The sequence below is a fragment of the Passer montanus genome, unplaced genomic scaffold (genome assembly GCF_014805655.1).
Source record: "Passer montanus isolate IOZ18808 unplaced genomic scaffold, ASM1480565v1 scaffold10, whole genome shotgun sequence".
Lineage (NCBI taxonomy): Eukaryota > Metazoa > Chordata > Aves > Passeriformes > Passeridae > Passer > Passer montanus.
The window spans coordinates 765,185-791,783 of NW_024356505.1; the positions used below are offsets into that span (position 1 = coordinate 765,185).

Here is a 26,599-nt window from a genome sequence, read left to right on the forward strand (position 1 = left end):
TCTGGGTTTCTCTGCAATTTGGCTTCACTACCCACTCAAGGGATATTGACACAAGCCCAGCAGATTTTATAGGGACAAGCACCCTCATGTCCAGCCCTTCTCAGTCAGTTTAACTTCACGTTATCAATTGCACTTTGTCTGCTCAGCAAGGCCTTCTTTGCCTGCATAATGTGGTGACAAAGTGAGGCAACTGTGAATTAAAAGAAAAGGGCAAAGCAATCCAAGAGATTTATTGCAGGGAAAGGGGAAGATTTCCCCTGCAATTCCTTTATGTCACTATTCTTTAGCTACTAGTAATCAGGTGGGTAGTTTATAGGTAATAATAAGTAATAAGTAGGATGTGTTCCTGGTACAGTGCAATCCTTCACAACACAATATTAGGTCTGGCTTTTTCTACCTACACACAGGGATAGTTCACAGCCAGGATGCTGTTCCAGTGTAGGATCACCGTGTGCATCTTTGTAGGCACGATTGCAATGTGCTGATGTTGGGCATTGCCCTAGTGCAGTGTAGGTTTGTGCAGGGGCAGTGGTGAGTCTTTGGCGAGACAGGATACAATCAGAAATCCCTGTCTTCCACTGGTGCCTAATCCTGGCTCACTGGGTTGATGGCTGGAGTTTGTTTCACTTGTTTTTTTAAGTTGGAGAATTGCAAGACTGCTTAAAGTCAGGTCACCATTTCCAGGTTGTGTGAGGACTCTCAGCTTTGCAAATACTTTTGGCTAGTTTAGGTATTCTGCCTTTAGATTACCAAGCAAACTGTACTGGTTAAATGGGAAGCATTCTACAGTGTTTCTCACACAGTGTTTTCAGTGTAGTTGCTCTGTATCAAATTAGAAAATCTCCCTTGCAAAAGCAATACCATGTACAGAAAACAAATGTAATAATATGGGCTCTTTTTCCAAATATCTGAATTTAGTTTTCTGTAACCTTGTTCCCTCTGTCCACCTCCCTCTGTAAATAAAAGCAAAGATCCTTGTGGGATTGCTTTTGCTCTTGGCAATACCCTCAGGGAATTTTCACTCTTTTATCAAACAGTGGTTTCTAGGAGGTTGTTTAGTAACTGATCATGAGGATCACAGGTATCATATTGCATAGCATTTATCCCATGGTGAAAAGGTCTATTCCCAAAGTGTCCATCCGTGTCCACACAGAGCCTTGTCATCCTGCCTGCCCCATCACCTCATGAGAAAGCCCTGCATTGCTCTCTGATGCTGAGCAGAGAAACAAATATCCAGTAGAGTCCCTGTAACATTACAATCTTCCAGAAGCCTGTAGTCCACATTCAGGTTTGTGCCTCGGCACAGCAGAAGTGCACGTGTGGCATGGGGAGAAAGGAGGAGCAATGTGGCCCCTTGAGCCAAGTCTGGGTCTGACTCCAGCCATCATTTAGTGAAGTTGTCATGCTGCCCCAAGCAACAGGAGCCACTGGGACACTGTCAGCAAGTGGGAACAGCTGGACGAGATGTGCCACTGCTGTAAGTCTCTTTTCTAGTACCAGCTGTGGCTCATCTTGAACAAGGCATATGGTTAATGATGCTACACTAACCCTGTCCTGCTGGAACTTCCCTTTCATGCAGCCAAGCATTAAACCTGAGCAGGCAGTGGCAGGGAGCAGCCAGCTGGAGCAGGGGCTAAAGTGCCCCTCACAGCCTGCTCCTGATGAAGTGAGGAGTGAAAGCAGAACTTTGTCTAGCAGAACTGGTGGCCAGAGGTGGGGAGAAGGAGGACAAGACTTCGAAGGACAGAAGCATTTCACTTGCTGAATGATATAAAAAATCAATTTGAGAAGCAAAACTGAGAATTGGTCCCACAGTAACAGTTCTGGGTTACTCAAAGAGAGAGCATCAATATGGGCCAAGTCATTCCATGTTCCATATTAATCTCACCTTGCAGCAATCTATTTTTAATCCATCCTTTAAGCTTTGTTCACCCTTACTATTCCCCTAACACTGTTAGAGTCTGCAATCTAGCACTTAACAGGGTAGGAAAGAATTGCCATTTTGCTCCAAAATTCTGTGTTTTCTTCCGAAGGGAGAAAAGCCCCAGAGAAGAGAAGAGGGTATGAGGAGACTTGATTCAGTGGCAGCAGTAGTCTAAACACACAAGATAAATAAAACAGTGGGGAAGTGGAAATGTGGTCAAAGCCACAGCATTCAATTGGTGGGAGTCCCTAGTCACCAGATTGCAAAATTTTTTTATAAATTGAAAGGAATTTTCTGTTCCTTTGAAGGGAGCACTCTACATTCCTTCTTTTGAGGCTCTTTGATCTTCAGGAAATAATTCTAGGCTTATTGGGCTGAAGTGTAGCAGCAGTAGGTCCAATGTGTAGTGTGGTTAAAACACTTATGCAGGAAAAAAGAGCCATTCTTGTCCTTGCTCATATAAAAGAGTTTTGGAGGTCAGACTGGAAGTGGGACAGTAAAGGGCTCACTCCAGTTGCTGCTCAGGCAGTACTGGAATCACAGAAAGGATACAGTCCACTTGACAGATGTTTTGCTTAGAAATACCTTTATTTTATAAAGCCACAGTTTGTTCTGTAAAGTTTTACCACACTTATAAAAAAGGGGCTGACAATTCTGAGGGACAAAAGAAAAGCTGAAAACATTTCTCGTAGTTCAGGGTTACACAAAGGTTATATTTATAATATATATATATTTATTTATAATTTGGAGACAGTAGAGATGAAACTGCAGTATGGGGGCGGCTGTGGGGTCATATTTCAGAGACTTGCTCGTGTCCCACAAAGAGCGTTTCCTGACAGAAGGGGTTCACCAGGACCATCCCGCTGTCGCGGTAGTCGCCGTTGGCCGGGGAGCGCGGCTCGGACAGGTGGTCCTAGGGGAAAAACAAAGAAGCAGACTGAGCACTTCACACCCTTCTCCATGGGCACACAGGGCATTCCTCCCAATCCCCCAAAGGTGCCTGAGTGTTGTGGGCTGTGCCTCTGGAGAGCTGGGTTTGGTCAGCTGGTTTCTCCCTTTGTCAGGCAGGAGGAGCTGTGAGTGAAAAGTTCCTCTGAGGGTCTGCTGATTCTTTCTCAGCCTGGGGACCCAGAAGTCAGCTGCACCAAACTTCCAATCCATTTGGAGCTTTCACATTTCTTGGTTGATTTTTTTCCACTTTATTGACTCATTGCAATTGTTTACTGTCTCTCAGCTGGGCTTGACTCCTCAAAGAAGCATTTTCAACTTCTTTTTAAGGTTAGAAAGCCACATATATGGGTTCAAGCCAGCCGAGCATGCCACAGTCCAGTCATAGTCTGATCAGGTTTAAATGAGACAGCTTTTGAAGACCACCCTGTATGTGAATAGGCCTGACATTTGATTCTGGGCAGGCTAGACCAGGTCCTGCCTTAGCTTGAGCAACATGATTGCCAGCAAAGTGGGGTTAATGAAGTGACTGTGACTGTTTGTCTAATCACATCTTAGAGGTTCCTTTCTATTTTTTTTTTAATTTAGTCACATGAGCTAGTCAGCTAGCTGATCTGAAAGTCATTTTAGCATAAACTCAGACTCTTCACTGTTTCTAGGATTTAATTATCTTTGAACTAAACTGAATTATTCTCTGTCTCTGAGGCCAGAGAATAGATTTCTATCAGTAGGATCACCTGCTCATGTGTGAATAATCCCACCAAACCAGTCAGATCCCTTAAGTAAAGGCTGGTGAGTGTACACCACACCACCAACCTCCCCCACATACTAATGTTCTGATTACTTTTGTAGTGGGAGCACTCATTCCCTGAACTGGTATTTGAGAAGTCACAGGCAGCTCCTGAGACATAAACATAGAAAATTTCTTTGTTTTATTAACTCCCACCAGCCTCCTTTTTTTACTGTGTGTGGCACATGCACAGTAGGCTGGCTGTCAGTAATGAGCCAAACCCAAAGAACTCTCAAGAGGGAACCAAAGGGCTCTCCTTAAGCCATCATGGCATGGCTTGACATTGGCTGTAGGCTCACAAGGAAGAGAAGCACAGGAACAAGTTCACCAAGAGATGGTTAAAGCCCATCACCAAGCAGCAATATGGAACACATCTGCAGTGGCTGGGAATAGGATGGCAATCCAGTTTTGCTGAGATGTTTATCCCATCTAATATGTGTGTGGGAGTGAGTCTTTCCCTAAAATCTGTTCCCCTGAACATATGTAGGGATTTCAAGGCTTTATTCATATGACTTGCTCTCCCCTTCTCCCAGCATGGCATCATTTACAGGTTTCAGACACCAGCTCTGCAAGTGAGGTACCTCTGAAGTCTCCAGTGACTGGATCTCTCTTGGTAACTCTACAGCATGCCTGTTGAAGTAGTCCATGGTAATAGCATTATTCCAATAGCTCAGGTTGTTCTCTGGGTTAGATGTCTTCTTCTTCCTTCTCATGCAGCAAACGGTCAGCAGAACTGCTGTCAATAGAAACATGCCAACAATCTGGTTATTTCCTTTCAATAAGGACTCATCAGTACCATGGATTTGTACTTTATGTTACTTAAGGAGAGGGCTGGTGAGCTGCTTTCATACCCTTCAGTCTCAGTCAGTCCCAGCTCTCTGCTAATAAACCCTACACAATAATGTCAGAATCTGGGCCAAGCAGATGAGGCTTTGGGCTTGGCAGCATATGCAGTTTTTGCTTCCTTATTGATGTGAGTGTATAATCTTCAAGATGTGGGTGTCTGATTAATGAAAAGCTTTGTTGTTGTAACTGATGGCAATTTAATACCTAAACAGGGATTTATAGACCCTCTAGGAGAGAGGGCATTCCTCAGGGACTAAGATGCTTCTGTGGGGATCTTTTCTGCATCTGCTGTGTTCAGAGGTTGCAGTGATGAGCACATTAGCAAGGGGGCAGTGAGAGATACCTGTCCTATTTCAAATAGCAAATTCATAAATGCCACAGCTGTGTGGCTTCAATACCAAAAGCTTCTGAAGTGCCACTGCCCTCTGCCTCTGTTGCCTGATATTTGTAACTTGGATTTTAGTTTGTGACCATGTTCCAACACATCAGCAACCAGCCAGAGGAACAGATGGGCTCCTGAGCAGGATGAGAGAGGGGTAAGCTGGTGTGGAGATCCCCTGTGGCACCAGTCTCACATACCTTACACTTCCAAGATAGTGTTAATGCCAGAGCTGGAGTTTTCCTGCCTGTCTCCATCAGCCTTGGGATGTGGAATCTACTGATAAGGGTAACCTGTTCCCCCACACTTGCCTGGGCATTGGGTAATGTCTGAGAGTGGTTTTTTTTTTTCCTCACCTGTAGAACACACTAAAGATTTTACAATCTGAAATATCTGAACTTAAAGTAGAGCAGTTAGGCAAGACAAAATGACCAGCAAGTGAAACTCCTGATGGTCAGGAGTCTGTCTGGTCCCAGGGCCACAGGAATCCCTGGGCCCCAGAAATGCCCAGGTAATTCTCTCCCAGCAGGCAGCTGAACAAAAAGCTGGCTGAGTGTTATTTTCTGGAATTGCTTTCAGTTTATTCATCTCTGTTGCCATTCAGATGGGTAATCTTGGCAACATTACAAGAGACAGGCAAACCCACAGCAGCAGACTTGCTCAGGCAGAAGCTGGGATGTGTGCAAGTGTTTGCTCAGAGCTGTAATGTGTGAGCTCTGTCTGCTTCCCTTACACCTGTGGAATTCATTGGCCAGTTGTGTTTGTAATCTACCTGATTTATACAGGCAGGTAGCTGCACATGTACTTGCTTTGATTTGTACCTGTGAAATAGGAAATGCCCGGCTGTAAATTCCCTCTATCATTTCTAAATCCCTCATGGTAGAAGAGAGAAAATATTCATGAAGAAGAAAAATATGTTATTCCCTCAGCTACAGGTAAAATTATGTATTAGAATGATAACTCAGAGGAAAGAAAAGACTGCAAAGAGATCACTGCTGCTATGTATGTTTTGACAAACCAAACATTGCAGCTACCCATGTGCCATGGATCTAATTCCTTATCCCATCTACCACATAAAAATAGCAACACAAAAGTGCAAGGCTAGAGCTCTATTTAAAAAAAAAAAAAGAGGATAAACAACTAAGAATAATAAAAAAAAATAAATAAATCAGCGTCTTTCAGTTCAGGCAGTTCCGCCACTAACAACTTCATTTGCTGACAGCCCAATAGTGTGAATCCTTCTGCTGCACCTCATAGCCCCCAGAACTTCTCTCCCTGCCTGGGGAAATGCCTGTCCTCCTGAAGGGCTGCACCTTTTATCCCTACTTTGGCTGCTGCCCTCTCCATGTCCCAGCCCAGCTTGCAGGCTTGGGAAGATTAGAAAGTGATGCAGGACTTGCATTTAGTCCTCACCACTGCTGGTGAGAGGCACTCCAGCAGCAAGAGATCCATCCCACAGGCACAGAGCATTTCTGAAGATGCCTGAGGATATGAGAGGCCGGGTAAAGTCAACTCTGCAAATATTTTTTTGAAAGGCAAAGGTTTTATATCTTATGAAATATAGTGGCTGCTGACAGAGGATTTGGGGTTTAGGGGCTGGAAAGTCAGTGACACTGAGTTGAGAGAGATCCCCGCTTCTCCCAGCAGGAAATGGCCTTGCCATCTGTAGATACACACAGCAATAATTCTCCCTCTCTTAACTACACTCTTGGCCTCCAACTGTGGTTCACACACAAGAAGATGGAAGGAAGAGCATGGAAAATGGGTTCCTGAGCCTCCACAAATGTGTATTTCAGCAGAAGGATGTCTATCTAAGCTGCCCCAATTCAAAGCAGAGGAGACCTCATTTAAGAGGATGAGTGAGGACAGCAGGGCTGGAATGGGGCTAGTCCCTCTTCATCTTACATTAACTGCCATTTTTACAGAATCATAGAATCATTTAGGTTGGAAAAGACCTTTAGGAATGTTGAGTCCAACCATTAACTTAATACTGCCAGATTCACCACTAAATGACAGCACAAAGTGCCACATCTACCACATAACACGCCATATTTGGGGCATATTTTAGTGAAATTAATGTAGCCAACATAGGACCTCCCTTCCAGAACACTAGGACCAGGGTACAGCTTTTATATTCCTAGATATCCTTTTGTTCTCATAATTAGAATTATATGTATCACAAAAAACTCTTTCAGACAACAACTCTGATGGCCAGGGAGTCCGTATTAGGTGGATGAAATACACAGAGGGCAGAGATGGTTTGGAAGGCACAAATGGCAGTAATGACAACAACAGGGCTGAAGAGAGGGCTAGTAGCTGCACCACCCTGCTTATCTATCCTGGTGTATTATGTGGTTAACACTTCCCTAGATTTCAAGCAATCATCTGGTCGCTTTCTGGGAGTCAGAAAAGCTCAACTAACTTCCCTCTGCCTGCTCAATATTTAAGTCAACAGAGAATGCCATGAGAAGGACATGTCAGTGTTGTCCCTGTGTCAGCCTGAAGTCCCTTGTACAGAGACTGTGACACGTGTTAGGAAATATCAGGGGTCTCTGGAGGTTCAGAGATTCTGGAATCATTTCTAACCGATGTCTTTTCACATGTTAAGGGGCTGAGCTGCTGCTGAGCTCCAGCCCTGACGCTGGACATTCTTTGGCCCTAGGTCAAGTTACATCTGCATTATCTGTCCCCCCAGCCATGACACAGGACATAAAACATCCCACAAATGGGAGAAACAAGATTCTCACAGATTTACAAGTTCCCATCACCTACTGTCACCCACCTAGCACCTTCACACCAGGAGACTTTCATCTGTTACCATTAACATAATCTGTATTTAAGATACAGTACATCTCATAGAAAAATACTCAGCTTTATTTAAGGATACAGAGTGACCAGATGTCGATCCCATTCCCACAAATTTTGTTTCAATGTTTGATTCCCATTGTGGGGACATGCTTACATTACTCTTGTATAAATGCCTTCACCTTCAACCATCACTTCCTCCATGTTCTTTTGCTTTTTTAAAATTCAAAACTTCTACTATGCTGTCAGAAATCTCTCCTATATATTTAGGCTGCAGCCTCTTTTTGTGCTACATCTTGGCGCAAGTGGAATTATGTTGCATTTTTCCATCCCTGAGTAATTCCATTTTTCTTTTCTAATCTTCCGGTGATTTTTTCTTTTTAAATATAACCACTATGACTATATACCACATTCAATCCAGCTTCATTAATGCAGTGTAATGAGATCATACCAATTCCCTACAGTTTTCTGACAGTCTTTCCCTTCAACTCACTAAAATATTTTACCAATCTTACACAGCTGCATACTCCCTTCCCCCACTCTCCAGCCCCCACAAAAAACACAGTGTTAACAGACCTGAAACTGTAAGCACTTAAAAGTCATGCAATATTCACAGTGAAGGATTTGCTTCATTTACTTCTCCCTACACTTGCAGGTCCCAACATAATCTAAGTTTAAAGAACCCTTCTCTCAATGACCAAGAGTGCTTTTTCTGTATTTCTTTCAATTTCCCTGGTTTCCTATATGTAGCAGCACATACTTAGCTGTGATAAAGGTATCAGGATGGATTTGGTTATTGACTATAGCTGCTGACATCTGGAGACAGGAGTCACTCCAGCTCAGCCTGAGTTCACACTTGAGATTAGGCTCAGAGCTTGGGATCTCTCCCTTCAGAACCAGAAAGCAAGCATAGGTTTTGTGATGGAGAAGGTGAGGTAATTTTGGAAAGTGTTCCAGTGCATGAAATGTGAGCTAAGTGAGGTTAGGCCCAAGGCAATTCTTCACATATTCTCTGGGTTCTGCTGATGCCTGTGTTGAGAGGCTCAGCCTTCCTCTCATGTTCTTCTGTGTCAGCAGAACTGGCTGGATAAATTGACTTGTGTGCATCTGATTTGCAAGTTCCTGTTCTTCCACATTTTATTGTGTCATACTGTAGTTACAGTGACGCAAACGCCAGGAGCCCAAGGACTGGAATGGTGGGTTTTAAAATGAGCTTATATTGTTCTTGTTCTGCATTGCAGAGAGAGGCACCTACACATGTACAACAGCACGTGCACAAAAATGTTCAAGGCTGCCTGAAGGACACTGCAAAACCAACTCAAGCTGTGACATGAAGAAAATAGTCACATCACTGTTATATATGATTTTGCTGTTCTGAGAAAGGGAATGATGCAGAATCCTTCATTTTTGCAGCGCTCCCATGGCATTAGCAACATTATTGTCATTATTTATACCATGAAACTGAGCTGCCAAAAGATGAAATGATTTCCCTAGGTTCTTGCAGCAGAGATGGCTTGTGCATTCCTACTCAAAGCATTACTCTTCTGGCTAGCAGTTTCAGGGGTTTCAGTGGGACTCAGAATTCTGTGCATCTGTAAAGAAGTATGAATTGTAAGGGTGGGAGGCTAAATCCCAGCTCCTATTTAAGCAGGTGAGTTCTTGAGTAGCAGATTTCAGGCCTGTGTTACAGCCCCTGAGCTGTGCCATCAGCACAGCTCGGGGGGGATCTGCCAGTCCTCAGTGGAGCTCGGATGTCAGGGCACAGTGATGCTGAACAAACACTCTGCTGCTTCCTGCTCTTTGGTGCAAATCCCCACAGCAGGGATGGGCCAGCAAGGAAACCTTGCAGGGTGTGTCCTCTGTGAGGAGAAGTGCAGCAAGTGCAGCAACTTCTTCCAGTGGGGATGAGGAGCCAAAGGCTCCTCTGGTTGTCCTCCAGCAAGTCACTTCCTCTGCTATAGAAGCTCAAATGCCCACAGGTTTTCATGTAACAGGTGCCTGTCACTAGAAGGTGTGACAGCAAGCAGCATGGAGGGATCAGAGAGGGACAGAAACATCTCTGCAGTATCACAAGATACTTTCCAAAGATTTTTGGGTAGCACAAGCTGTGCCCAGAAGCCCTCCAAAGAAAGCTTTTCCAGCCTCCTTGTAACTCCTTACACAGAGGAGAGATTATATGGAAAGACACAAGGGCTCCTGGCAGAGGAGAGATGCTCTGGTCACTGCACAGCTCTTCAGAGGCTCTGGGAAAACAGCCCGGAGGTCAGCGAGCTGGCTGGGCTCAGGGCACCCCTCATTAGCAGGACAAGGGAGCTGAGTTAATTGGATTCCTGCAGCTCTGCAGCCTCATGCACTGGGTTGCCTCTGTTCACCTCATTTTTAAGGCTCTGGGTTGCCTCTGTTCACCTCTTTCCATGTTTTTCCAGGGTGTGTGGCTAACTTCCCTGCCTCGAGGCTGTCTCTCTGCCTGGTGCTGAAGGTGCCAGCCCCCAGCTGTAACCTCCCATGTCAGGGGACCTCTGTGACTTCCCCCGTGGCTTGATCCCTCCTAAGGCAGCTCAGATATCTAACAGCACAGGATTGTGTCTCTATAGCCTTTCAACATCCCAAGGCAGGAGCACGACAATATTTTTTTCTCAATCCGCGCCCGCAACAACCATGAGAGCCTCTCTTAGAAAACTTCTTCCCTGTTTGAAGAAGAAATGAACCCCAAATATCTGCTCTTCATCCTCGTCCCGGCATCAGCCCGCTCTAGGCCACAGGAGAGGAGCATGTGCCAGCGCTGGTGCCCGGGAGGTGGCGACAGTCCCCTTCGCCACCGCGCGCCTTCCCCCTGCGCCGCGCACCGCGCACACCAAGGCAGCGACCCTGCGGCGCGCAGCGCGCCTCCCGCAGCCACACTCGGGATGGAAGCAGTTTACTAGATCTAGGGAAAAAAAAAAAGCCAGATCGCCCCCAAAATATACCATTTAAATGCCTTCCTGCCATTCATTTCAGCTCTGAAATACATTCGAGGATCCCCGGACTTTAAAAGGTGAATCCCAGTGAAGGCCATCGTCAGGAATCTGGTCTTGAAAGCAGGACTGAAGTACTTGAATCGTTTAAACACTCAATTGTATTAGAGCTGATACAGATAACTTTCAAAATAGCATTTGAATTTTTTTTTTAAATGTAGCTTCTGAGTACAAGAACCAGAAGAGTCACATGAACACATGGCACAAATGAAAAGAGGAAAAGTGCTAACACCTCTATTTAATGAACAATGCATTAGCACTCCTGCTATCAGACTTCTCATTTTATTCTTACTATTGTTATTGTTACTGTTATTATTATTTACCTCATATATGACACTCTGCACACACAGACCAGTTTAACCACTGGCTAAACTTCCAATGCTTGTGTTGTATGGTTTTGCACTTCTTATTTTGTATTTAGATGCTTTCCATCCAGCTCAGCTTTCTTTCTGGATATTAGCCCAAAATTTGTTTGATCCTCTAGTTCTGTTGATGGACAGACAAGGCATAGTTCATCAAATCATCAAATATTGCTGCTTCTGACCATGTGCTTGCTAAATCCCAGTTTCTCTTCTCCATCTTACACAGAAATGCACATGCAAATTCTGCTTTGGTTCCTCTTTGCCTATCTTTTAGCCTTAAGCTTTGTTCTCACTTGTGGTATTAACCACATTGGCAATAGCAGAATTGATGGTCCCAGAGGTGTGAATCTAACAAATATGCTGACCCAATCCAATAATTTGCAGCTGCTGAAAGGATTAGTATGGTCCCCTCTCCAGGTCTGCATTCCTGCAGCCTCATCCTTTCTGGATCTCATACTCATCTGACTCTGTGGGGAGCTGATTCAGCTCACTGGGTGGACAGAAAGTACCAAAATGTGAATATTTTTTGGCCACTTCAACAATCTGAAAGTGTCTCGTGAAAAGGTGAAAAGTCAGGCCCAGGCTGAAGGAGAGGGGCAGGATCAGGTGCCTGCACATCAGAAAGAGCAGGAGAGAGCAGCACTGTCCCTTCTGGCTGGAGTAAGCTGTGTGTGGGACTGGCTCAGGCAGCTCACCTAGCCTTGTCCTCAGTGCAGCTCATAGCCATAAATAACAACATTAATACTCGGTGTTGTTGGCTGCTACCCCTTTGTGTTTCCTCAGGCAGCAAAGGCTGGGAAATGTTTGGTTTTGTTTCATTCCAGACAGATCAGAATAGTCATACCCCATGACAGTGAGACCCCAGAGAATATGTTGTCCCACCAAGCTGCTACAATCCAGCTGGGCACGGGACATCCTGGCAAGCACTCACAAGCTTGCTCATAATTTCCCATGTGTTTTTTGTAATTGAGTCAAACAACAAGACCCTGAGCCAGCTCTGGAAACCCAACCTGCCCTGGTCCTGCAGGTGGCTGACTCCAGGTGTCTGAAGGCCAAGGTTTCTTTCTCTTCCCTTTGGCAACTGTAAATTGGAATTAAAATTGAGGAAACCAGCACTTTGGTTATCAGGTTTTTAAATCGGATAGTCCATGCACTACCTGCAATGAAATATTTTATTGCACTGGAAAACTGGTGTTTCCTGAATTATTAGTCATTACAGATGTTATTAATCCTTTGGGTTAGCGGTGGGTTTTTTAACTCCAGTTTCAGGACAGCAAATACTATTTCCTAGATAAAAGAATTGTTGTCTAAAAGGATCACTGTCTTTGATCAAGTTTTTGATCACTGTCTTAAACAGTTTGGAGTAAAGCTCCTTCACATTACAGAATTGTTCAGACTAGTGTTACACCCTCAAGTGGAGAGTTACCCCATAAGATTTTGAACAGCAATAGAGTGAGTATGCTTTGACTGTAACATTTTAGTCCTGCATTTTGAAGTTAAACACTCTGATTCATGAGTACGATGCCTGTACCTCTCATCCATCCCAAGCTGACCTGCCTCTGTTAGGCCTCCAGCTAGTCCTTGAATCGTGGGCTGAAATCTGAATATTAAGGAAAGAGAAAGCAAAATAAAGTGGCAATTAACTTACAACATGAGGATATAGGGACGCTGATAGCCAGAATGATCCAAGCAATGTCCATCTTGCTGAGACAGATGGTTGCTCTGTGCTGGGGCTTGTCCCCCTCGGTGACATGGGAGATGTTTCCTTGCACACCTGGTTTCCAGGTCCCAGCAGGAACCAGTCTGTTCAGGAAGTTCCCGGTGGCGGTGGAGCCAGCTGTGGAGGTGGAGCTGGACAACCTGGTGGCAGGCACTGAGGAGAGAGCACTGCCCGGCGACGTGGCATTGGTCACCGCGCCGTGCTGCGTCGGAGTGAGTCCCTCGGGGTCTCCCGCTGATGCGGATGAGATGCTGACGTCAAAACTGGTCTGAACTGAGTGACCAGCTGCTGCTGTAGCAGATCCAGAGCCAGGAAACAGAGGGACATTTGTACTGAGATTCAAGGTTACCCAAGAGCTGTTTTTGTTCAGCATATCCCACATGCCATAGCGGGTGGGTTTAAAAGGCACCGACACTGCTTCAGGATCAGTTGATGGTCCAGCAGTTGTGGTGGCAAAATCTGCCTCCTGCACTACTACCTCGGTCCCATCCCCTCGCTCTGCTTCCCTAAGGCTTCCCGAGGTGGTGTGGTGGGAAGAAGGGTCTGAGTGTGTAGTTCTTGCCAGCCCCGTTCCATTTGGATCGCTGGATGCTGTGGTCTGGGACTGAAATGGGTGGTCTGTGAAAGGGCTCCTCAGGGTAGGGAAGGGGGAGTGCAGGGTTGTCTTTAGGTAAGGCTCTGTCGACTCTGAGAAGTTGCCTTTGAAAACCTGGAATATTTTCCCCTTGGGGCGGGACTGTCCTGAGTACAAAGCACTCTGGTTGTACAAATGGTAAGTTTCCTTCTCGCCGATGCGAGGGCCGCTCTCTTGCTCTTGCCCGGTGGAAGGGGCTTTCTCCACCAGGCTGATGGGGTGGGACATGGCTTGAGCAGACGTGGGAAGGGGCTCTGCCGTGTGGTGGTCTTTGTGGTGAGGTGTTGTTCCCATGGCTGTGATAGTTGTAGTGTTCATCGGGAAGCCCTGAGAGGAGGAGACAGTGGGAGACAGTACCTGAACAGAAAACACCAGCTCTTCTGTCAGTGCCAAGATCAGTAGAACACCTGAGGAAAAAACACAAAAAGAGGGTGAGATACTGGGGAGGAAGCAGTGGATGGGGACAGCATGGCTTGTGTATCTGGCAGGAAGGAATACCTTCCATGTTCTGCAGAAGGACAGAAGAGTTAACATCCAACTTTGTCTGCTTCTCTGCAAAAGTAGGAAAAGAAAGACAAATCTGCAGGAGCTGTGGTGACCCCTTAGCCATGAGAGTGATGAGCAAGATTACAAGGAATTTCTGTGGCAAAGAAAGAGAGGACCTTGCAGTATCGACTAATGTGAAGCTTTAAAATGCCATAGGCAGGTGATTTCCCTGGAGAAGCTAAAAAGCATCCTACATTGCAGGGGCAGAAACAACAGACGTTCTCATTTTCATCGCGACTAGGAGGTGTCCAGATGAATGTCCATATCATTATGGGAAACCTTAGTCTGCTCACTCCTTTGGCTGAAAAATCCTAAATTTGGCTGCCTCCAGTCTTGGCTGCCATTAAGCAATCTGTTTTTTGAAAGAGCAGCTGCTTAGGCCTTGCTGAAAATTAGGTCAAGAAGGGATGTCTGATGAGATGGTTACCTGGGTTATACATGCTGTGCTTTACTTAGCTACTTTGGAAAATCTAGTCACTCCAAATGTCAAAAATTAACAAGAAAACACAGCTATCCCAGCCATTTAAAAAAACCATTGTGATTATTGTGATTTAACACAACTGCCCTTCACACCCATAACCAAAGTTTGGTTGTAACCTGTTCTGTGCTTACATGTGCTGTGGGGTTGAATTGTATGAATTTTCCCTCCCACCTCCCTCAACGCTGCACATAATTTCAGGAGGTGCCAGATCCACACTGCTGGGAACATCAATTCTTTCATTTATTCCTAGTTCAGATAATGGAGGTGGGCAGCTGCAGTAGCATAAGCCTCCCCAGGACGCAGGGCTAATACGCCGTGAGTTAGCGTGACCTGCAGGGACCACATCAATCATATGTCACCATTTCCATATGTTGAAGCTGTCGAGTGTAATGTGGATCTCTGCCTACCAGGAAGCACATGGAATAAATCCATTTTGCACAGTCCACTGAGCATCATCAGATGGCACCATTAGCACTGAGCTAGTGTGAATTTCAACCAGCAGTGTTGAGGCGAAAAATGTTGTCATGGTCTTAACAAATCAGGGAGATGAGTTCGTCAAAACTGCAGGTCTCCAAACTGGGTGATGATCAACTTCCAGCCAGGACTGTGGAGTGCCTTCCTGCCCCTGCTCTACCCTTCCTAGTTGGCCAGCTTTCTCCATGACTGTTATTATGCCATTTAGTTCTACACTCTTTGGGAATGCCAAAGGAAGACAGGGACTTGGGAAAATGAAAGAAGATCTCTGATTAGGTGTCTGCTGGCCTGGTTTCTGTTTCATGTTGGGCAAATGCAAATGTGATGAAATGAGTTTATTCTGAATCCTGAGTATCGTCACAACCATGCATGATCATTGCAATACATGTAGCAAGAACTCACCAAAGGAGCAGTATCTGTTCTTCTTACCCAGCTAAATGTTCTACTGTCATCACTACCCATCATTTCTGAACCAGAGAAGTGCAGAGCTCTGCAACCAAAAAAATTCAGCTCATCTTGCCCCCAGCAGCCTCCTGTTACTTGGAAGACTATCCAGAAGATGGAAACAGTGACTAAATAACATGGTGAGAGCCAATTACAAGTAATGCACTTTCCTCTGCCTGATGCTAAAATTAGCTCTCTCTCTCTCTCTCTTTTTTTTTTTAATTTCTGGAATAAATATCTCTGCCAAATAAACCATCATCTGGGATACTGCTTCCCAGTTCCTAGCCAGCCACAGACAATATGCTCTTAGCAGAACACCTATTCAAATTAAAACCCATGAATTCTCTACACTGAGATGCAACCAGGAGAGCAGATTGGGCTGTACCCATGGAGCATCATTCTTGGAAATAAAAGGCAGGAGTTATCCTCACATATTTGGCAGGGCTTATTCTGAGGTCAAGGTCAAAGCAGATATGCTAGTGTCCATATGGCTAATATTTCATGCCAAGACAAGTTGCTGCCACAGAACAAATTCAAAGAGGAAGGGATGACGATTTATTTTGGATTTGGAGTGTGGAGATAATGGTCCAGGAAACTTTGGGCCTGCTGTTCTGAGCACACAAGATAAAGTGTGTTGGCAGATACTATGAGATATTAGATTATAATGATTGTAATGCCTGTTAGAATTTTCGGATGTTCTTTGTGTAACTACCTTCCCTCACACCTCACACACAAAAAACCCATCACTGTTGGATCAATGTTTTTGTCCAAGATACTCCTGAAGGAATAAAGAAGTTGTCAGCTTTTCTGCATAATGTACCCTGGGGTTAGAAACCCTGATCTTTTGCTGAAAACCCACCTAGTATCCATCTCCTTTTCTTGAAATACTGGTAAATCTGAGGCTTGCCCCTATAAACATTTATAGTCTCTCTGGAGCAGTCTGTTGTGGTAGCAGGTCACTGCACATCAGGCATGGGAAACCAGATGCATTTAGCTCGTACATTTAGGTGGCTTGTAAAGTATGAATAAATATTTATAGGAAATACTACATCAGAAGTAATTTATCTGACAATAAACAATAACTCCCATGACATTTGGCCGTCCCAGGTTGTGGCAGTCAGGTTTTGCTCATCTGCCACTCTTGCTTTAAAAGCCTCTGCAGAGCCACTGTGGCCCTATAAGCTACAGCTTTTTAGGACATTTTTTCTGCTGGTTGGATGGCCTACACTAATTCCTTCAGGAACCACCAGAGCTAATCTGTGCCCCTAACTACTGGAATAATATTCAGCTAAGCAGATAATTGTAAAAATAGCCAGTGCTGTATATTTAGAGAGGAGCAGCTGATGATAAGGACTTCACAGTGAGTTTTGTTGGCCCTTTTAAGTAGAATTAATTTGCTGGAAAGCAAAAGTAAAGCTGGAATTGGTATTTTTAGATGCTCTGCATCATCACCCAAGCAGGCTCTGTCTGGATTTTCAGTGACTTGATTGCCCAGAGCTCTCACTTACTTTTCTATCATTGAGTATAGGCAAAGTCTTACAAAGTGGAGGTCTTACTGAATTCTCTGATACTGCAACTTTGGCTTAAGCCTGGGAAAATGATATTCTGAATTTCTGTACTCAGGCACAGGAGGCATTTGTCCCAGAACTGGACTTATCCAGCACCCGTGATGCTCTTTCCTTTTCGTCCCTCTGTGCTCTACAAATGCACCCGTACTAAATAAAGGACCATGGGGGGTACAATGCCAGTTGTTCCCTGGTGCCTCAGCTTACCTGCAATTCTACTACCACTGAAAGCATGCCTTCTGGTTGCCATCAAGCTCTCCTTGCCAAACTTTGACATTCCAGGTGAGATAGCAAATGTTCTTGTTTAGTTCAAAGTGCAGTCCTGCAGTCTTTGCCTTCATTTTTGGCTGATTTTACTTAGAGCATGAGCCCTTTGGAGTAAGGACTGGCAGTCCTTACAATCTGCTGGCACAACACTAAGACAGACTGATGCAAGCACATTATAGCAAATAATAATATTTTCAAAGGTCAGCTCGCACCATTAAGCTTTTTCATTAGGGGCTGTTTCTAAGGTACAGGAGCTCAGGGTCGGAACAGATCAAACTGGTTTTTGTTTTAAATGCTATGTGTCAAATTCATGCTTTTGGAACCTAATTTTATGGCTACATTAAATCCATTCAACCCAAATAAGAAGGCTGATTGACCTGACATCTCTGTGGTGTGAACTGTGGTCTTGCATAGTGCACAATGCACCAGGAAGGGCATATTAGGTACAAAATGAATTAACTCAAGGATGAAACACAGCAGAGTGACAGCAGAATATACACAGAGGGTGTGGATGTGCATTTAGCCATAAAAACTTCCTGACAACACAGTGCAATGGTTCAAATCTCAACAGGATCTCCCTGCAGTGCTTCTTTCCACTGCACACTCACATAAGGAGCCTGGAAATGGTGTGTATAGTTGTGTATGTGAAGGAAATGAAGTAGTTCCTTTACAGTAGTGTTTTAAAAGACTATGGTTAAGGTCTTCAATGAGTCTCAGAAAAGTCTGAGGTTAGGAGTGCTTGGCTTTCCTAGACTATGAAATCCTCAGGTTCTACCACTTGGAAACTTCCTTGTGACCCTTTTATTTGCACACAAGCAACAGAACTGTGTCCCTCCTTAACAGAAAAAATAAGCAATTCAGGCCTCAGCAGCTTATGCTCTTTGTTTTATCTCTGGACTTTGGGAGGCTCCACGAGGAGCCAGTGTCCTGGCACAGGACAGCATTAGAAGGTTTGTCCACTCAGGAGTTAATTCTGCCTGGTGCTGCACAGGACACTTCATGGGCACTTTGAGAACAGCCTTTTTGCCTGACATGGCAGAGCAGGCATGTGGCTGTCGAGTCAGCTCATGCGTTCAGCCTCCCTGGGGCACCCCCTTCAAACAACACAAACTTATGTAACTCCTGTTCTAAAGCCTGTGGAAAGGTTCCCAATGACTTTAGTGAGCTCTGGATCAGGTCCTAATTGCCAGAGATACAGTGGAAACTTCTGAGCTGCACATTTACATTTTCTACAGCAAATGAAAATGCACAATGAGCTCAGTCTGGTGTTTGACCCCTTCTGGCCTCTGCTACCTCAGACCTTGCAGCAAGACAAACAGCCAGCCTGAGCAGTACTTGGCAAACATTTTTGCTCTAGGAAGTCAGGAAGAGCTTTTTGTGCAGAGACCTACTGCTGGACTCATTATTTCAGACTGCCGTGGGCAAGGAAAGGAACGGGAGCTGTCCTACAAAGGACCCATTATCTACAGACCCAGGGCTTGGGTGCACATGGCCACAGTGAGGGATGCTGAAGCTCTCCGTGCTCTTAGTAATAGTGAGAGAACGGCGTGCAAAACCTCTTTAAACAACAACAACAAAAGCTGTATGCAACAAAAGCTTTCTTCTCAAAATTAATAACTTCTTATGTGTCCCTCAACAAACCTAAAATGTTACAAGGAGCAAAATGAATCTTTAATAGGTGGAAACTGTGTACAAAGTATGTATTATTGCTTCTGTTATGGTCATTTGTTTGTGGTCTGTCTAAGCAATACAATTTTCACTCACAATAAAGCAGCCTTTGTACAAACAAAGAGTTAAGCAAATTCAATCTCTGTGATTGGTTGCAGAACTGAGGGGAAAAAAAGTAGGTTACTCTGCATAGAAAATTTATCTACTCTGAAAGTCTATCTGTCATGCCAGAAATCCCAGATATTAAAGTTATTGTCTGTTTTCCCTGGTATTAGATGAGTGATCAACCTGAAATTCAGCACACAAGCATTTGGTAACACACAGGGAATGAGACACACAGAGTAACAGCTCTATTTACAGTAACATTAAACAGCATCAGCAGAAGCTCTGGAAATCACATGTACAAACACAAATTAAGCAGCTCTTGCTGACACTCCCTGTGCAACAACAGTAACAGCAGTTATGGTTTTCATGTGGCAAGAATTCACAGTGCTTTAAAGGTATAAAAACATTGTGGACCACTATTACTGCTTTAAAATGCACTTACACCACAGACTTTGAGAGAGTGAGCCTGTGAATCAAAATTAATTTCTGGCCCTCCAGAGAGTTAAACAATAGGTGATACAAAAAGAACAGTGTCATGTACTCACAGAGCAAGCAGTTCCCAATTCGTTCTCACACTGCACTAGAGACTCACAGATAATACAGGGATAGGTGCTTTAGAAATTATTTAGATCCCCTACTCCACTAAATACATACAGATATTGGAGCTGTTCAAGCTTGTGAAAAGGCTCACTGACAACCAGGACAACAGTAATTACTGAGAGGAAGGTAATAAAAAGAAAGAGCCTGACTCTAGCTGCTCATTCAAGGTAAGCACTTACCTGAAAATATCATTTGGACTTGTCAGCAGACATCCTCACCTGCTCACATCACAAGGATTTGGAAGCTTCATCTCTCAGTGGAAAAAGGAAAAATACATCTCTCTAATGAGGCAGTTGCACGCAGGAGTTGCTGTTATTGTTGGAGCTGGTTTGAAGGAATGAGGACAGAGACAGCCCAGGCAGGCGTGTCTTGCAGGGCTGTGCAGCGAGAGGGCTCACTCCTTTATGGAGTACCTTTGCAACTGCAAGGCAAGATTACTTACTGAGCCAGTCCCCCTCGCTGCCAGCAGATCGAAGGGCTGCTTGGTATTCCAGCTTGGTTTCCCATCAAGTCCAGATACAGTTTGTCTGACACGAGTCTATTCAGATGCCAGAGGATTGCTGGCAGTTCCCGTTTTCCGGGAACAAAACAGCAACAAGCACCCCAGCTGCATGCCCTTGTGAGGCTGTTCAGTCCCTATTCCAAGGCACAGTGCCCTCCCTCCAGAGCAGTGCTTAGCTTTTTGTGTATGGATAGATTTTACAGCTCTGCCTCCTGCTTCTGCACCTCCACCAGACTATCCACTTATTCAATTATCTCTAATGATATTAATATTCCTGTCAGAGGAAAATACAGGGAATGAAATAGTGATCAACCTCTCTCCTTCTCCTTCCCTGGCATCAAAATGCTCACTCTGTATTTTATTTCTTCACTCCTCAGTGGTGAATGAGCAATTTCAACTTGCAACCATAAAGGAGTTCACAGATCCTGTGATTACTGAAGTCATAATCCTGCCTTCCTTCTTCCATTTCTTTTTTTTTTTTTTTTTTTTTTAATTTCTCCCTGTCTCTTTGGCACAGCCCCTTCTTCCATTTCTTTTTTTCTTTTTTTTAGTTTCTCCCTGTCTCTTTGGCACAGCTGGCTGTCTGGAAGAACACGCTGCCTGGAGAGCACAAAAATGTGTCCTGGGCAGCAAAATACCAATCCCTCAAAAGGCACAGGAAAATTTTAAGAGAGCAATAAGCTGGGGACTTCTTGACAGTTTGTGACTCAGACTTCCTGTTGCACCCAAGGGCGCTGTAGCAGCCCAAGCAGTTTGTAACATGGGCTTCTCACAAAATAAATTCTTCTAGGGAGAAAAGCCAGTTCTTTCTTCTCTCCTACCATACCAGGTGAGAACATCTTATTTTTTTCCAGGCCTTGGAAATAAGTATGTTGCCACCAGATTTCTTTTTTGATGCCGTGGCCAAATCTGTAAGAAGTGATGTTGTGACAATAGGTTTGAGATGTGGCAGCACTAGCAGCTATGGGGACTCTGATAGAGATGCCAATGCTGATTTTTGGGGACAAAAATCAGGAGAGTAGGCAGGTACAAATATCACAAACATATTTCACCCACAGTTACACAAATTCTGTCTTCACAGGTTTGACAATTTCATGAAGGATGTGGAAAAACAGTACGAATAGTAATCTTAGGTCTGTTTTGCATTTCTGTGCTTTTGTGATGATGCTTCTTTTCTCCCTGCCACTTGCAGTTCACTTTTTTCTCTTACTGTTTCCAGTCTGAAGGTTTTTCTAAATAAAGATATTTAGTGCATTATAAAAAAAGAAAAGGTTCTTAAAAAATATCAGCTTGTTTAGCAGTTTCTAGAACTCGGGGCTGATTAAGAGCTTGCTGCTGAAACAATGATTTAGCATGAAGCTGCAGCTGGCGTAACAAGAGAACCATGCCACGTATTTTAACCTTTACTGGGGGATTTGCCACATCTGTAAGTAGTAATTCACCACAGATTTCTTCCCTGAGTGCTGTCATGGATGGAAACATATGGTCCAAAACTGCAAAGACTGTCGTTTGGTATTTCAGATAAAAACTCTTCATAAGGACAGAGGCTCTGTGCATTCCCTTGTCCAAAAACACATGGAACAAACAAAAAATATTTTTAAAAGCACATGAGCATTCCTTGGTCTGATAGCTCCCCCCTCACACAAAGCTTGTCCAGTCCCAGCTTTGCAAATGCACATCCCTTCCTCTCCAGCCTTGACTTGGCAGCAGTTTTTGTTGGCAGGATGCTGTTGCCAAGGGAGACAGAAAGGATGTGCAGCTGGCTTTTCTTTCACCTGCACTTAGTGCTGCTGATCCTATTTATGTTACTGCAGAACCTTTGGCTTCTAAGAGACCCACCATCAATGTCACTGGACCTTTTGAAGAGTTTTGACAATGACACAAATAGCTGTGGCCTCTGATGAAAAGCTTAAAATAGGACCTTGCCAAAGAGAGGATGTAGTTGGTGTCACTGATGCTAACTCAAGCCAGGGTGTCCATTTCCCAAGCACTGATAAGAAAGGAGAAAGGAGGATTCAAAGACATCCTAAAAAGATTTCTGAAAGCTCCCCAAACTATGAGTAACTTCACATATGTAAAAGCTGTGTGCTTGGTCAAAGGTAGCCATGGCTCTGGCAGGAAACTCACTCCACCCAGAGGCTGACTTGTACTTCAGAGAGGCACCTTTCCTGCATTAGCAAAAGAGGTCACATTGAGGATGATGAGTTTTAACTTGATGTCCATCCTTCAGGTGATGAAAAATAGATGAGAGGAATCCCACCTCATATCCCTCTACCTATTTAGATTGCATCATCAGAAAGCAAACCATAAAGGGATAAATAGAAGTGATGTTTACAAAGGTGAAATGCAGTCCCTCTATTGTGATATTTTCCAGGAGATTAAATCCCACTGCTTTGGACATTCAGAACCAGTTTTCACAGAGCACCAAGTTAACAACAAGCTCTATAGAGCAACATTACATTGGCATAAAGATGGACTAGAACAGGGCCTGACAGCTTTTCCATGGTGATGCATGAGGAAGCATTTTTCTTTCACATATTAGAGGATAAGTGGTCAAACACTAATTCAGCTGAAACTGGAGCTGCTTCCTCTCAAAGAAACAGCACGCTATGGATCAGCTGCTCCTGGCCCCTGCCAGGCAAGATGTCTGGTGCCTGCTGAACTGGAAAGTGGTGGGTAGCATGAGGAAGTAGGAGCCACTTCTTCATGCATAAACCTTTTTTCAAAAACACACAGTTCTAGTACCTGCTGCACTCCTTTCAAAATCCTTCCACTTGCTGTTGGAGGCAACTAAGTCCGAAGCATTTGATTCCAGCACCAGATGATACCTCTTTTCCAAACCTAATTTCTTCAGCTCTAAGTAATTTACACTGACTTACCTACCAATCAAGGGTGCTTTTTCTGGACTCAAGTTACTCTTTCATTACAGCACAGTCATTTCAACTTGTTTTTTTCCTAAGGAAACATTTAAAGGAACAGACCCTGTCTATCTATCCTCTATCTACCCTGTGGCAAACTTTCCCATTAACTCCTGACCCTGATTTCAAATATTGTAACACACTGTATCACAACTGGTGAGGCAGAGCAGAGCACCCACCTCTACTTCGACAGTGCAGACCTTCTTCTCCTCTACTTGCAAAAGCTGTGCTTAAATTCTCCAGCTGCAAGTACAGAAACTGATATTGGCAGCCAGGAGGAACGCTGTAGTAATGCACAGGCTAACTTCTATAAACCCTGAAGGTATTTCTGTCATTTCATCTGCTCACTGAAAGTAATTTGGATGATTTATTACTTATGCCCTCTTCAAACACATTATTACCTCCAAGTGCCTGGTTATCCTTGTGCTTGATCTCCAATGAGAGCTGGTGATGAGGAGCTTGCACTGATTTGTTATATGAGCAGGTAAGAAACAATTAGAAAGGAATTACTATATTTACCTGCAGGAAAGTTTTATTCTGATTTTTTGATCATTTCCAGTTGAAGGAAAAGGGACACTGCCTCAGAGTGAGTAAATGGGCCGGGGACAGGGGATGATTGTGCAAATTATTTATATTCCCAGGTTACTATCTGGGCAAGTGAAAAGCAAACCAGGTCAGGACCAAGGGAGTCAGCATTTCTGGTATGGGGGACTGGGGACAGGTTTGGGGATACAAAAGGTCAGATGTAAATGGAAATTATTCCCAAGATGGACTTTGGATATAATAGGGAGTGAATGTTTCCATGTCCAGATTTTCTCCTGTGAGAACAGCACAAGGATGTAAGGTTGCACATAAATCTGCCAGAAAGGCTGTAATGTGCTGGTTTTATTATCTGATTTTATTATCTGCTGGATTATACAGGCTAGCAAGGCCTCTGGAGTGGATGTAAGGTTGCTAGGGAAAGAAGTGAGCTCTTGCTTTTCATTTCTATTCATCCTTCCTATAGACTAGAGACAACATTCCTTTGGCTTCTGGGACAAAAATTTGTATTGCCTCTTTGCAGTCTTGAATTGAACCTGGCTTCAGCTAAAGCTGCTTTCAGAATAGTCTGGATGTTCATCATGGTCCATCCACACTGAGCCACAGGGATGCCCTGTGAGTTACTCTCCAAGGAGCTCTGCTTGTGGCCGGAGGGGGTCAGCACAGCAAAAAACAGAGGTGCATGCCTGGAACTCCAGAATGTCAGAGGTGCATGTTGCATTCCAACATACTAAGATAAAAGGGAAAGACCAAATTCCCTCCTTCAAAAGATCAGCTGCTGGCTGCAGAGATGAAGAATGGGGTTTTTGCTCCATTAGGTGAATTGCAAGATTGCGCAGGTATTGAGATATGGATTTTTTGCCATGCTTTGGAGCTGGGTATTGGTCTGGAATGAATGATGGTTCAAGCTGGTGTAGTAAATCATATGTACTTATAAGTAAGGTCACAGCAGGAGCTGGATATAATTTCTGCTAATGAGAGCAGGCCTCCACTGCTTGTATTTCACTCAGTGTTATTGCTTCTGAATTCGATTCAAGAGGTGGAGATACTCAATATCATACACAAGGAACAGAAGGGTGAGATGACACAATGACACAAAGTATTTGATTAGTCAGGGGATGAGTAATGTAAATGGAAATACATGTGAAGCTAGGAAGAGGATCTTACTTTATAAAAATCTGCTCTATCAACTCTGCAGTTCATTCACTTTGCAATTCGTATTTGCAATTCAGCATGAATGCAGTTACACAACAAAGTAAAATGTTTCACTTCTCTGTGTTGGTGGCCTCTTTTTACATCTCCATTTGCATTAAAAAGAAATAAATGATCCACTACCAACTACATGTGTGCTGCTTTGGAATGCAATTTTGAACACGTGTTGGTGTTGTCTTTTCACAGGAATATATTGCATGTCTGAAGCATCATTTACCTTCAATGATTTAAGTGTTCATAGTGGAACAAAGTCATCCTGCCTTACTCATGACAGGCTGGCATTTGACACCATCAACATCGTTTAGATAATAGTTTATAATTCCAACTCTTTGGAATTACAGCAATAATGATGTGCAGGCCCCCTACTGCAGCATTGTTCACACAGTATTTTACAGGTAAAATATTTTATTTGTCTATCCTTTCTGGTTAAACCTGCCTCTATTTATATTCAGGAAAGAATTTACCCATTTCTGAAGTGTCATCACCTCCACACTTAATTTTATTTTGGAAGGAAATTGGACTGACAACCCTAACAACTTCTGATTATTCACAGAACAGCCCTTGTGAAGAGATTAAGTCTACCAGATTTTCCATGTTGCCCTGTCAGCACACAGCCCTTCAGGGATCTTCTCTTGATGTGAAAGTTAGTTCAGCCCCAATGCTCACTCATCCTTGACTTCTGTTTCCTTAATACCAGTTATGTTGTTGGTGATATGACGTGGACATCTTATCTCTCTCCTTCCCCCTCCAGAAACTACACTGGGAGCCTCATTTCATTTCAGTCAGGCTATAACATAGTTCCCAAAGCACAGTGCTTATTTTTCAGCTGCTGCTGATGTGAGCTGGCATCAGAAGGCAAAATAGAGGGCAGCTGCTCTCTATCTCTCTCCTGCACCATCTCCCCTCCAAGAGCACGGTGGCTGTGCAAAGCTGTGCAGCACCCTTGGGTGGCTTCTGAGAGCACCAAGGCTCAGACACCTCCACCTTCACAGTACATGGGTGTCCCACGCTGAGATGGCACTGCAGGAGCCAAGTGCTGAGGTGCTTGTCCTAATGCTTTGCAGGGAGATGTGCCTCTGCCCCGTGACCCAGCTGCTCTGCTCCTGAAGGCTATTGATTTTTTTTTCTGGTGGGAATGCAAAAATACCAGCCACGGAACAGGGACACTCGATTTCTGGTAGTGTCAGTGCCTACCTCAGTGGCAGCACCTGGCTCCACTGCATTGCCCTTAATATGTGTGACTGCTTGGGCCTCAGAGAGGGCTTGAGATTTGCTGGTGCATTGGCAACAAACTTCCAACACAGCTGTGAGTTGTTTCCTTAGAAACAGTGCAAGTGCAAACATACCCAGAGGTGTGTTTGGAAAGACAAATTCATCTCTGAAATAGATAATAACATGTTTTTACTGCCTACACTGCTCTTTTCCAGGCTTTCCTTGGTCTGGACTTAATTTATTAATATGCAAAACATAATCTTGAAACTAGGGCGCAGTGGAGCTGTTGACAAACAAAGAACTTTCTGTTCAAGCACTTTGAATGAACTACAATTAAACATCACTCTGAGTCTTCACCAGACAGATGCTGGAAGAGCTGTGTGGCAGTCAGATATTACATTCCCATGAAATGCAACGATAATACTGACAAAAGTGTCTTGTCACAATTTTGCCTTATTACATTTTCTCCCTCTCTCTCTTTTTAAGCATTCTCAGCTGTCATTGTACCCGAACAGCAAAATCACTCCCACAGTAAAGTGCAGCATCAGGATGCAATTCTGTTTGGAGACAGAGCACTAAGTGTGGCACATCAGCGTTAAAGCTGCAGGAGAGCATTAGTCCTTGCATTAGCATTAACTATCAT

At 44.1% G+C, this 26,599-nt stretch overlaps 1 protein-coding gene across 4 annotated transcripts in view; it reads right to left on the minus strand.

Annotated features, from left to right (window-relative positions):
• Positions 1 to 2,491: 2,491 nt before the first annotated feature.
• The window catches only part of TMEM108 (transmembrane protein 108), a 164,938-nt gene continuing 140,830 nt past the window's right edge, over positions 2,492 to 26,599 (minus strand). For 2 of the 4 annotated variants that reach the window (XM_039713503.1, XM_039713494.1), the window contains exons 4-6: positions 12,717 to 13,829; positions 4,244 to 4,398; positions 2,494 to 2,837 (exon numbers count right to left, since the gene is read on the minus strand). In XM_039713503.1, the coding sequence (XP_039569437.1) occupies positions 2,715 to 2,837; positions 4,244 to 4,398; positions 12,717 to 13,829 (1,391 nt within the window). In that variant the 3' untranslated portion in view covers positions 2,494 to 2,714. Of the gene's footprint in view, positions 2,838 to 4,243; positions 4,399 to 12,716; positions 13,830 to 19,751; positions 20,208 to 26,599 lie in introns of those variants that run through there. The other 2 variants (XM_039713510.1, XM_039713485.1) reach the window with 2 other exon arrangements.